The sequence below is a fragment of the Xyrauchen texanus genome, chromosome 6 (assembly GCF_025860055.1).
Source record: "Xyrauchen texanus isolate HMW12.3.18 chromosome 6, RBS_HiC_50CHRs, whole genome shotgun sequence".
NCBI lineage: Eukaryota > Metazoa > Chordata > Actinopteri > Cypriniformes > Catostomidae > Xyrauchen > Xyrauchen texanus.
This window is the reverse complement of record NC_068281.1, coordinates 8,638,829-8,651,685: the sequence shown is the minus strand read 5'-3', so window position 1 is coordinate 8,651,685 and position 12,857 is coordinate 8,638,829. Positions and strand designations below refer to the sequence as shown.

The following is a 12,857-nucleotide window of genomic DNA, read 5'->3' as shown; positions in this document are numbered from 1 at the left end:
ACAACTGCATTTCACTGGCTATGTTCCTGTACTCTGCACAATGACAATAAAGTTGAATCTTAATCTTGATCTTGTGGCCACTTTTGGTACTGCGCCTAGTTAATACGCGATATATGTATACCATTTCATCATTTATTTTCTTCAAATTTGGGACACAACTTTAATTTTCTATAATTTTGTGGGTGCCACAAAATTTTCTAATAATTTTCTATAATTTTCTATCATATTGAAACTTCTATACTTTTTTTTAACTAACTTAACTGTTCACTTGCACAATAATCTCCCAAGTCTCTTCTTTAAAAGAGACCAAAATTAGGTAAGAATTACAGGCATTTAATCTGAGTATGTCATTTTCTAGTAAATGCTAAAAAGGAGGGGGTGCCAGTTTTAAAAGAAAAGCCACTTTTCCATAAAACCTCAAGAGAATTGAAGACCCTTATAAATATATTACATGTGTTATTAAGAGCTTTTAGTAAAGGTAAACTGGTGTTTTATTCCTTTCACAGCACATATCAGGCAATCATCCTCCATGTCGGATGTGGATGGGTGTGTGGGTACATGGCCAAAAGAGAAACGGTTTGTGTTCTTTACTAAATCTCTTTCTCCTTCACTGTCAGATCAGGTGTTATGTGAAAATGAGAAAATAAGGCTGTTTTTAAATATATTTTTACCTGAATATTTCTTCCAGTAAGATAATGACCACTAGATGAACTTACATTTAAATTTCCACTCAAGTTTCAATGCTTTTCATGCTCCAGATGAATAACTAATTTTCTTCACCACAGATCTTCAGCTCATGGGATATCATATGAGATTCCTCTTGATGACAACACAAGGCCATCTTCAGGTTGTCGGCTGAGTCGATCTGCGAGCACTGAAGGTTTGGGTTTTAAAGTTCACCACACGGCCAGAGCTATGCGGAGGAACCTCACATTCCAGCCAGTTAATGGAAACAACCACAGCAGAATACATAAGGAAGATGATGAGGAATCCAACAGACATTGCCAGGGAAACTACTCTGGGTACATCTTTAGTGTTTTTATTCATTTATTTATTTTTTCACTTTTTTTTTTTCGCTTTTAATGATGGGCAATAGAGAACAGAAAATGGTGAGAAAATGTAATGTGCATTGCCCACTTGAGCACCATAGCTCAATGTAAATATAAAATGAATAGGTCAATAGATTCATAAATTTTGAACTCAAGAGTTGTTAGTTTGAATTAGTCTAATGACTCCCTCACTCACTAAATCAGTCAAAGCGGTTCCTGAATTAACATCTGACTCACTCACTGAACCACAAGCCAACTTCAGTCAGTCTGAATCTAAATGAAATGTGAACTACTGTGTTTTGTGTACTTAAGGCTTGTGAGACTTAAATCAATTACTGACACGGTTTGTTGATATTGTATGTCAGTGTTTAGGTAAATATATTCAGTCATAACCATTTGTTGTAATAAATGGTACTTTAATAATAATAATTATAATAAAAAAATAAAAAGTACCAAAAAAATCAAAAATGGTATTGTGAAGTGTCTTTCTTGTGGAAGAAAGTGAAATGGTAAAACATATATCATGTTTTTTTTTTAATGTATTTCATCCAAATTTCCAAACCTTGAGGGATCATTGTAACTGAAAGTCTATTTCATGTTTCAGGTACTCAAATGGTGTGTTGGCAGATAAACCCAACCCTACCTATGACCCTTGCCCTCAGCCTAGCACCCCTAGTATAGAAGAAGCCCTGAAGATTATCCACGACTCAGAGCGACCCCACAGCAGTCTGCAGCACCCATCTGGGGACAGTGCCTTTTTCTTGCACAACCCAACATCTCCCAACCCCGCTGTTGCTGACCCGAAAGATTCCGAGGACTCCCTCTCCAAGGCCAGAGTAGATGATGCTGACCTGAATTCCACCTCCACTGACATGGATACTGGAATCCACGTCCGCACTGAAGACATTCAAGATGTACAAGATGAGGATTCATCCTTGAAGGATTACTCTGACATAGACCAAGACTATGAGGCTTGTTCCTGTCCACTTCTGGAGAATGGCGGCAGTGCATGCCCAAACCTTTTGGGAATGCAGTCTATGAACACCAGTATGGCCTCCTCATTGGGTTCTGCAGTGCGTATGACCAGCTTTGCTGAGCAGAAGTTCCGTAAACTGATCCACGGCGATGGCCGCAGTAGTGGAAGTGGTAGTAATACGCCTGAAAGCAGCGAGCTGAATGCCACAAATGTGGGAGCAACTGGTACAGCACACTGTGTTACTCCGGATGCACGAAGCCCCGCTGGGCTCATGTCACCCTGTGACCCCTCGCACCTGTTGGCGTCAGAGATGGTGCAGCTGAGGATGAAGTTGGAGGAGAAACGCAGAGCCATTGAGGCCCAGAAGAAGAAGGTAGAAGCGGATTTCACACATCACAGGCAGCGCATGGGCAGGACAGCCTTCCTCAACGTGGTCAGACGTAAAGGAGTTGTGTCACCAGTAGGGTACAACAACGGCCCAGATGGTCAGGAAAAGAGGACCAGTGGTCCTCAACCCCAAAAGACACCATCTAATTCAGTTTACTCCAGTTCTACAATGGAAAGGTGTAGACCAGACGGTGCACCTCCAAAATCACCCCTGGAGGAAGCCAGCTTGGAGGAAGCCAGCTTGGAGGTAGACCTAGCGGATTACACTCGATCCATTGAGCGTCTGAACACATCTTTGAGCTTCCTGCAAACAGAGATGCAGCGATTAGCCCAGCAGCAAGAACACATCATGCATATGCGTGATCAGCAGAGTTGGGTCATCTCTCCGCCAGATCCATCACCACGGAAACAGATGCGTAGCAGCAGTGTGGTGGGCCGTGGCTCTCTGGGGTCACTCTCTCCCATCATGTCGTCTACATCCCCGCACATAATGCAACATTCACCATCGGTCATAAAAAGGAAGTCCGCTTCCTTCCACGTAAGGACACCAAGAACGCCGAGGCCCAATGAACTAAATGTCACCCCCTTCAGCCGCATGCTCAACACCCAGCAGTCGGTGGACAGCCTGCCTCGACTTAGACGAGTCTTGCCAAGCCAAACTCAGACAAGCTCTTTTGCCTATCTGGGACATGATGATGGACCTTCAAGTGAGTTCCAAACAACTAAAGAGAAGCCACAAAAGCAAGAGTCCAAAGACATGCCATCCTCAGACACAAGCACTCAGAACAAAACAGCTGCTGATCTGCCATCTGATCAGGAAAAAGAGAAGCAAGGAAAAAAGACAGAGGTACGAGGAGACATGAGACATGAGAAAGACAAAATCATAAATGTGCCGGAATCTGAGGTTTTGCCTCAGACAACAGCAGAACATTTGGCGGCCAGCAGAAACACAAATGAAGCAGAGTCACAAGAGAAGAAGTATCTCGTTGAGGTTCCACTCTCTGTTCTGAAGCCTCTGGATGGACATTACCTGGAGAGCAGCAAAGAAACAGAGACTGGACTAGACCAGCAGATGTGCTGTGGCTTCTTCTACAGGGTGAGACTTAGATGTTCATGTCGAAATTATGGAGAGCACTTGCATTCATATGTACTGTATAGAGATAAGTTGCTTAAAAACTGAAACTTCTAAAAGCAATATTTGTACTATACGTACATTCAAAAATGTATTTGTCACTACATAGATATTTTTAAATGAACTGCAAATATTATTTTCTAAAGTGATTAGAATATATTGTAACCTAATGAATGTAAACTAGTGCACAAGTATTCCGTTAATCATGTTCTCGTTCAGCTTTAAATATTTGAATAGTGAAATCACACTGCTATGTTGCAGTTTGATTTTCCTTTGTGCCTTAGCCTGCTGTGGGCAACAATGAAACTGTTTGTCTCACCTATGCTAAATCTTGCTGGTGCAACTCAATGCATTGGTTTTCACATTGGCTGGTGCTTTGGATGCATGGCATTGTTAAAGAAATATTTGACCCAAAAAGAAAATTCTCTCATTATTTAAAGTTATTTAATCTAGATGTTGTTTATGCATAGTGCTCATTTAAGAAAAACAGGTTCAAAGGTTGAATTTAAATTAGAGTACTTAAATTAGAGAATGGTTGTGACAATGAGGCTCAATGCTGGGGCCTCAACACGTGTCTTTGCAATTATTTTGTCATCTTAATATCTAATTTATGTCAAGCAAAAGCTCTTTTGAGATGGAACATTTGTGTTTAAAAATAAGACAATTATATCTCAATTAAGTATGATGTTCTGTTTCATTTTGAATGAGTGTATTTGTGTGTGCTGTGACTCAGGATGACCTAAAGGGCGAGGAGGATATTGCACAGAAGAAAGCAGCTCTGATGAATAAAAGGTTGCGGAGAGAGAGAGAGATGCAGAACAAGAAACAGCAACAGGAGGCTGAGATGGAACAAAAGAAAGAAGCGGCAAAGTATAAAAACACCACAAACCCAACACCTCACAATCAGAGAAAAAGAAAACTTGACAAGCCATAATAGAAGACCTTACAAATCACATTTCACATACTCAGATAACACATACGCTGTGATGTTTACAATAGAAAATGAGAGAATGACTGGTTTTGCTGTGCACTGTGATCATGAAGACACTATGCAAGAAATGGACTTAAGTTAGCTGATTAGATATACTGATGGAAAGTGCTGCATTTAAAGCTGGTCAATGCTAAAACCATGTCTTGGACATTTGGGGGGACCAAACCATTTTGGGGGTGTGGGGGTCTCTGGTGACCATGTTTCTTTGAAATAGTAAATTTGGTAAATGCAATAATTTTCTGAATAAAGGCTTTAAATGCATTCAAGTTTTTTTAAATGTGACCAAAATGGGCGGCTGTGGCTCAGGTGATAGAGCGGGTCAGCTGCTAATCGCAGGGTTGGCGGTTCGATTCCCGGCCATACGACTGCACATGCTGAAGTGTCCTTGGGCAAGACACTGAACCCCCCAAGTTGCTCCTAATGGCAGGCTAGTGCCTTACATGGCAGCTCTGCCATCATTGGTGTATGAGTGTGAATGGGTGATTGGGACACAGTGTAAAGCGCTTTGGTAACATCTAAGGTTAAAAAAAAAAGTGCAGACCATTTACCAAAATCATTAATCACCATCATTAATCATCATCATTAAAATACCATAAAATTAGTCCAGACAACACTAAGCCTTACTATGGCCCCAGAAAGCTTGGAATAATGTGCACAAGTCATATGGACTGCTGTTATGATGTCTTTATAATGAACCTTTAATAAAAATGTATAGTGTTTGTCCTTTACGAAGCATGACAGCTCCTGCTCACTATAAACTGTTATTCTATGGAATAGAGCTGCTTAAAATATCTATTTTTAAGTTCCAAAAGTAACAGCATATGAGTTTTGAACAACATAAGGGTGAATAAATGATTGAGTAAAAGTACATTTTCCATTTTTAGGTGAACTACTTTTTTTTTTTAGCACAAACCTGACGAGGACATACTCAAAATAAAATGGTCTCTTTTAAAAGAAGACTCTTAGGAGGTGCTGTACACAATTCAGAATTACTTAAAGACATAGAAATTATTTAGAAAACGATTGTTAGTTATTACCTAATACTATTTGAACTAAAAATATTTTACACTGTCACAACCTAAAAACACAACGGAAGCCTCAAATCACAGGTCTAATGTTCTAGTTGTAATCTGAGGGTGATAACGCTCTACTTTGTGTTTTATCAATCATTTTCTCAGACAATGTGAAGTTCGTTGAAAAGCTTTCCAGATAACCGCATTCATTCAATTCCTTTATAATATACAAACATTTACTTTTAACTTTATCCCGATATGCTGAAAACGGCTCTGTTAATGTTTTCACATTCACAGTTATTAATGACATATGAATCACGTACTGTACATGACATATTTTCAATTAAAAATGGAGAATAGTTTTAAATGGAGAACATTTTAATAATAAAACAATGGTCAAATTTAGCATATTTAGTTAATTACTTACATCTTACATGACACAAACACTTAACCTGAACTGCTTACTGATGCGTGGCACTGGAATTATCTAAGAGGTTCCCGCTTAGCGTCTTAAACTTGTGTCCTGCCTTCATCGATTTGATTGGCTATCTCAAACGACATTGGCGAGCATGTAAGACTACTGTGCATGCTAAAAATGTAACTTTTTTAAACCTTTATGTTATTTCTGCAACATCTAAATAACAATTATACAGCAGCACATAACACACTGCAGCAGAACAGCAATGAGGATATCAATTATTGGGGGGGACAATTTGGCCATATCTGATTATTGGGGGGACTTGTCCCCCTCAATGTATATTGCAGTTATGGCCCTGAAGCTCATACATTAATTTTATATGTCAACTTAATGTAAAGTGGTTTAAAGGAAATGTTGTTAAACATACATGTGTTCTCTTTACTTAAACAGACTACAAGCAGAAGAGGAACGTCAGAAGAAAGAGGAGGAGAAGGCTAGACGGGACTTTATAAAAAATGAGTATATGAGGAGGAAGCAGCTCAAACTTATGGAAGACATGGACAGTGTCATTAGGCCCCGCTCTTCAAGTGTCAAACAAAAAAAGCCACGCCCCAAATCTATGAACAGAGACATTATGGAGTCTCCAAAACCTCCAGCACGGACAGTCACAGGTATACTGAAAGCCAAGGTGACATCACTTCAAATCTACTGATTACATAGTTACATCTCTGAACACCTTTGAATAATGCTTAGAAATGCAAATTCAAGCAATATTCTGACCAACATTCAGATAATCCTTAAAATTTGATTTTCCAAGGAAGGCTTTGTGTAAAGTTTAACAGGGTATGTGCAAATTAGTTTTGGACCAAAGATTATTATGTGCAATCTAGTCACAGTGCTTGTAGTTAACACACAATTTTCTGTTTTCCAAAAAGTTTCTTATTGTTTCTTGGCTTCTAATCCAGGGTCACGACAGCGTGGATACTCTGTGTCCAGCTTGTCACTCGCCTCCCTTAACTTGGCAGACAATGAGAGTGTCCAATCTGATAAGAGGACATCCAGGTGAGACAATTTCTCCTTTTCATCCCACTTTTTCCTTTCATGTGCGAGTTTGTTCAGAAAAAACAAAGCTTTAGTCATCATTATTACATATGTGCTCTAATATTAATCAATTCTGACCCAAATCTATTGCTGTGAAACCAGTCTTATCCATAACCCTCTGCCCTATTCTGTCTATGACATCTCTGTCTTTTCTCTGTGCTGGCTGCTCAGAGGCAGCAGACTGTCACCTGGCAATCTGTGTTTCTTTCTTAGCTCCCCTAAAGGGAGAAAGGGAAGGTCAGTTTTCAGAGAGCATCAAATTCATGTCATTACCTCACATGGCTGATGGCTGACATTTCAGTTTAGGTGCAGGTCAAACTAATTTGCTTGAACATCAGTTTAAGAGTTAATCAGCTCATTAGTTATTTTAATATCCCAAACGTGACCCAACATCCTAACTTCATATAAAGTCTCCGACAGCAAAAACATTTCTCAGTGTGAAAATACACAGTAAATATAGGATTTCTAATGAAAATTCTAGCGCTATTGTCCACTATAGTGGTTATTGTGTGTAACAGCATGTGCTAAATTGCTCAAACTTTTAAAAATGGCTTATTTGATGAAACTAGAGACTATAATCTTCTGACTCAAACAGATTTCATTGTTAAAACTTAATTAGGTTTCTTACCAGATGTAGTTTTGTTGACGTTTCTCCCAAAGATAAACTCTGCTATGATCGGCACCATGTTGTTTTGTCACATGACTCCGTATGTTGAAAGTTTAACCCTTTTCTGACAGTACTGTCTTCTGAACTGAGATCAGTTGGTTTAAATAAATATAAATTATGCATTCCGTATAGCAAAACCAAAACACAATGTCCTCACAGAAGGACGTGGGGTCTCGCACAAATGCAAATTGTAATACAATTATCTTTAAAAACGAATTTAATGATTTATGTTAAACAGCCTAATGTTATACATCATGCCTTTGTTTACTTGATTGTGTTCATATATTAATGTTGTATTCTTTTTTTCAGTATTTAAAAAATTAAATATCATCACATAAATTGAAAATGGCTCATCATATAGACCATTACATGAATAAGCTTTAGAGTTTCACATATTGTTTATAAGACTTTGTGTAACATCATATCCTAACCAGCCACAACTGGCACAAGCAATGAGCAACAAGACATTTAGTCCGTCGCTTGGTTTCTTTTTTGGTTGTGCCTCACAAGCCCCGCCCACAGTGAAATCTCATTGGTCCACAAGTCCTGCTCCATATAACTATATCTTAAACATCAAATATGACCTCATTTCTGTGTTTGTGGTGTTGTGTAGCACTTTCACTCGCAGTGAGGACATAAAAATCACTTTATTTCACACCTAGTTAGGACATGATGTATTGAAAATATCTGTGCTGCTTTATCCATGCTCTGCTTTTGTGATTTTCCAGCTTTTAGCTTCACAACATTACTTTGTGGAATTATTACACTCTTTATTGTATTTTTGTCAGGATTTGAGTCTTTTTTCTATAGAAAACAGTTCCAACTGCTAAATCAGTCCCTTGTGTGTGTGTTTATTATCAGGCCAGAATCTGCAGAGGGCTGTTTGTCACCATGTCCATCAGTAAGTGGTAATGGGGAGAACTGGGAACTAGAATCAACAACATCGTCTGCGGCTTCCAACACAGAATATACAGGTATAGTATGCCATATACTGCATCATGAAAATCACTCAGGAAGAAAAGTGTTCAGACTGCATTGGAATAAAATGGCTGAATTTGGAACAACTTATATATTTTAGAGAGAGTTTTCTTGCTCATGTAGTAGGATGTACGTCTCTCCTTATTTGGATCTGTCTTGGTCACGAGGTTCTAATACTTTGGAGCAGGGTCCTAAATTAACATTTGCCAAATTCTTGTATAGTCTTTGACGAGTTTCTGGGATGATTCTTTTTAGGAATGGCAAAATGTGATTTCAATTGCAATGTAAGAACAGTTATCTGACCCTGTGATTTGTTTTTGTTTAGTTTTTTATCTGACAAGCAAACTGAGGAAAAGAGATACAAATTGTCCAGGTCTAAAATATTGTAAGAGGGACCCAGAGGACTGCCCTGTTCTCACATTTAAATGTGCCGCTATGATGAAAGAACAGAAAAAAACTATGTCTGTGATTTCTTATCGTCCAGCTTTTTTGCCTTATGTGGTGTCAGCCTGTCAGGTCCATTCATTGCACTGTGCTAATGTAAATGAATACGTGCTCGTATACGTGCCAAATTCAAATGTATTGCTAAAGTGATATGGAAAACTTTTATGTGATTTTGGAGCTTAAGTGTCAATCACGATCCTCTCATTCCTCAATCTTTTGTTTCAAGGATGATAAAAGTTGCATTGGTTTGGAACGAGGAGGCTGTAAATATTAAGAGTTGCCTCTGATTCTTTTGTATCTTTCTCTCCAGGGCCAAAGCTATACAAAGAGCCCAGTGCTAAATCAAATAAATATATCATCCAGAATGCACTGGCTCATTGCTGCCTCGCAGGCCGAGTTAATGAGGGACAGAAAAACAAGATCTTGGAGGTAAGAAGAAGATATCTGAAATGTGTGGTTTTCTTTGCAGAGGTCAATCGCATTTCCATTTCAAATTAAATTGTACTGAGGTAGTGTCTTCAATTTCAATGCACATTGAAATAACTGTTCAAAGTAGCATAGAAATGGACTATGCAATACTACACTTTACAAAGTTTTTACATATTAATGTAAATTCTTTTTTTCTTAATCTAACCCTTAGAAATTGCATTTGTTGGTGTAACCCAATGTTGTCAGGTTAATTCAGTTATATTATATAAATCATATTTTTGAATTGAACAAAACAAATTCATTTAGATGTTACTACACAAAGCAAATTTTTTTGTTTAAGTGACAAAGCATTTTGTCATTCTATGAAGCAGTAGGGTCACAAAGGGGGGGGGGCTTAAGCCCCGAGGACAGTCCACCTAACCAACCATCCCCACCCCCATAGCAGGTGAAATCCTAGGGGAACCTCTGTTAAAACTTGTGTATTATTTGAGCTGAAGTGTCGTTTTAAGGAATTGCGTCGTCATGGAAACAAAGTTGGAAAATTGGATATAACTTTACATAGAAAAGTTTATTAAGCGATTCTGTCACACTAAAACTGTGATAACACATTGTGGCAGAGCGGAGGGCGGGGCCGGGTCGTGATCCTACGCACCCGGTCCCGTATTAGGCTAATTATGCCTCCGTGAGGGTTAAAGGCTGACTGTAGGGGACCGTGCGACAGAGAGAGAGATCGTTAGCGGACATGTCCGTCATGTGTGTTTATGTTGTCTTTTAAGTTTACCATTAAACTATTATTTATATTGTCAAGCCGGTTCTCGCCTACTCCTTTCCATTGATCCCTTTACACACATATATTATTTTTGACATCTTGTTTATATATTTGCAACTGAGTATTTTAATGTTTACGGATTGGTCCCATTTACTTCCATTTTAAGTGCCTCATTGTAATCCAGATTTTTGTCTTTTTTTTAATGAAAAAGAAGAGACAAGTTGAAATTAGTTTTGTGGTAATCATGTCAAAAAAGCTTTTGATTGAGCTAATTTGTAGTGAACCCAGAATTTCCTTTTTCTTTCTGTCGATGAAAGAACATGTCCTCCTTGTGCCCTCGTTCTTTTAAAATAATTGATCCTGTTATAACCTAAAAGGGAATCTTTCTTATATTTTAAGTATTTGTCTCATTTCTACAGGAAATGGAGAAAACAGAAGCCAACAACTTCCTCATTCTGTTCCGGGACTCTGGCTGCCAGTTTCGCTCTCTGTACACATATTACCCAGAGGCGGAGGAGATCAATAAGCTGGCTGGCATAGGTCCCAAGACTATCACAACCAAAATGATTGAGAACCTCTATAAATACAGCTCTGATAAGAAACAGTTCAGCAAGATCCCCGCCAAGACCATGTCTGCGAGTGTGGACGCCATCACCATCTACAGCCACCTTTGGCAAAACAAGAAACAGAGCACGCCCAAAAAGATCCTCAAATAAAGGGCAGAATTCTCACCTCACTGGCTGTGCCTATCGGACCATGTGATGCACAACCAGAATGTAATGAAAACACATTGCGGGTTATTTTTGATGTATATATGTGGCAAATTTGAGCACCCGTGTTTAACAATACACACATTATTCCTTGTGTGTTTTTGCAGCACTGATTGCTTCTACAAAAATTGTATTTCAAATGTTACACTTTTGTGGTCTTGTGCTTGTCTTGTCGTGACTTTTTATGCTATGCTTCCAGCGCGGTTCCGGAAATGCAAGTGTAAACCAATAATGGGGACACACTACATTTTACGACTAATGTTTCACTCAATAAGTTAAAGAAGGTCATGAAGATGAATAAGCATTTAATATACTGGAACCTCAGAAACTGTCTTTGTTTTATGTAATGTCTAAGTTTGTTGATATTTTGGATAGGATTATTAATGCTTGTTGCACATCAGCTGCTCCAGAGGAATATGTGTGTAAAATTAGCAACAGTAAGAGTACTTTTCAAACTGACTCTGTCCACAAAATGAAAACACTCATGCTACTCTGCATCTGTGACTTAATGTAATAATCGGGCCTTCAACTGATGAAGTTGAGCACCAAAAAAATTTTTTTTTGCCTTAGAATTATAAAAAAAAACATTCCTAGATATATTGCTATTACTTGCAGTATCTCAAACCAAAATATCTGGGTACTGCTACTGTATGTTTGAAACATATATTTTAGGCAATTCAGCTTATCTGAATGTTTGAGTTGAGCAAATTTACATACAAATGTTACAGAGAAAATTCTTGAATATCATATACTGCATTTTAAAGAGCTGGGACATTTGATATGCAAAGTCTTGTAACATTTTGTCTTCTGTTGCAAAAGAATTTAAAGATATTTTTTATTTTTACTAAGTGAAATATATCATTGTTTGGATTTATTGATGCTGTACAGATATAGTTTTACATACTAAGCATATTTTTAAGCCATTGAATATTGCAGATATTTTTCATATGAAAAAGATGTTTAACAGTATGGGTCAGTTCTATAGAAACTTAGAAAGGCCAAAGTGGTGAGAGCAGAAGGAAGCTGTTCTGAGAGTTGTTCTTTTCCACACGCTGTTTAATCGTTTTTGGGGGTTTTTCAGATCATGTCAAAAAAATAAAACGGGGGGGTCATCATACTCTGCCTGTTTGTATTTGAATGCTAACCTCAACATAAATACAGATTTACATCCAAAACTGATTTTTCTCTCCACTGTTGTGATCCAATATTACTTGTCAACAACATTAAACACAACAATTATTATGTTTTGTATAAGCTAAGATACTTCCTACTGTACTAACTGCAAATACTAATAGTAGGAGGAGTAGTAGTGGTTGCACCAGTCACAACATTTTGTAATGCAGTTGATATTTTTCAGAGTGGGTTCATTTTGGAAAGCCAGTTTCTGTATGCACAGCTTGTCCTGACCACAAATAAAGCATTTTAACATTCCCATTATTATTGCCCAGGATTTAACACTTTTAGGGTGTGTTTTCATGTAGGGTTTGTTGTCACAATTGGAACCTGCTGATTATTGGCACTAATTTGAAGAATATTTCCCTTTGTTTGAAATAGAAACTATTATTATCTACAGTACAATATGTTCATATTCTGTATAAGGTAAATGCTATTTAATGGCTTTTCAGCAATATTTAAATTGTAAAACAATTATGAAACAAACAAAAAAACAAATCATAAAAAACAAAAATGCAAGTTGTAACAATATTCATATCCTAGGGTCCAACTGGGCTAAA

At 37.9% G+C, this 12,857-nt stretch overlaps 1 protein-coding gene across 2 annotated transcripts in view; it reads left to right on the top strand.

The window, feature by feature from the left end:
• The window catches only part of LOC127645512 (calmodulin-regulated spectrin-associated protein 2-like), a 49,144-nt gene extending 36,592 nt beyond the window's left edge, over positions 1-12,552 (top strand). For both annotated transcript variants that reach the window (XM_052129155.1, XM_052129156.1), the window contains 9 exons: positions 507-576; positions 786-1,022; positions 1,654-3,508; positions 4,278-4,414; positions 6,417-6,637; positions 6,932-7,028; positions 8,596-8,708; positions 9,467-9,585; positions 10,774-12,552. In XM_052129155.1, the coding sequence (XP_051985115.1) occupies positions 507-576; positions 786-1,022; positions 1,654-3,508; positions 4,278-4,414; positions 6,417-6,637; positions 6,932-7,028; positions 8,596-8,708; positions 9,467-9,585; positions 10,774-11,070 (3,146 nt within the window). In that variant the 3' untranslated portion in view covers positions 11,071-12,552. The remainder of the gene's footprint in view (positions 1-506; positions 577-785; positions 1,023-1,653; positions 3,509-4,277; positions 4,415-6,416; positions 6,638-6,931; positions 7,029-8,595; positions 8,709-9,466; positions 9,586-10,773) is intronic.
• The last annotated feature ends 305 nt before the right edge of the window (positions 12,553-12,857 follow it).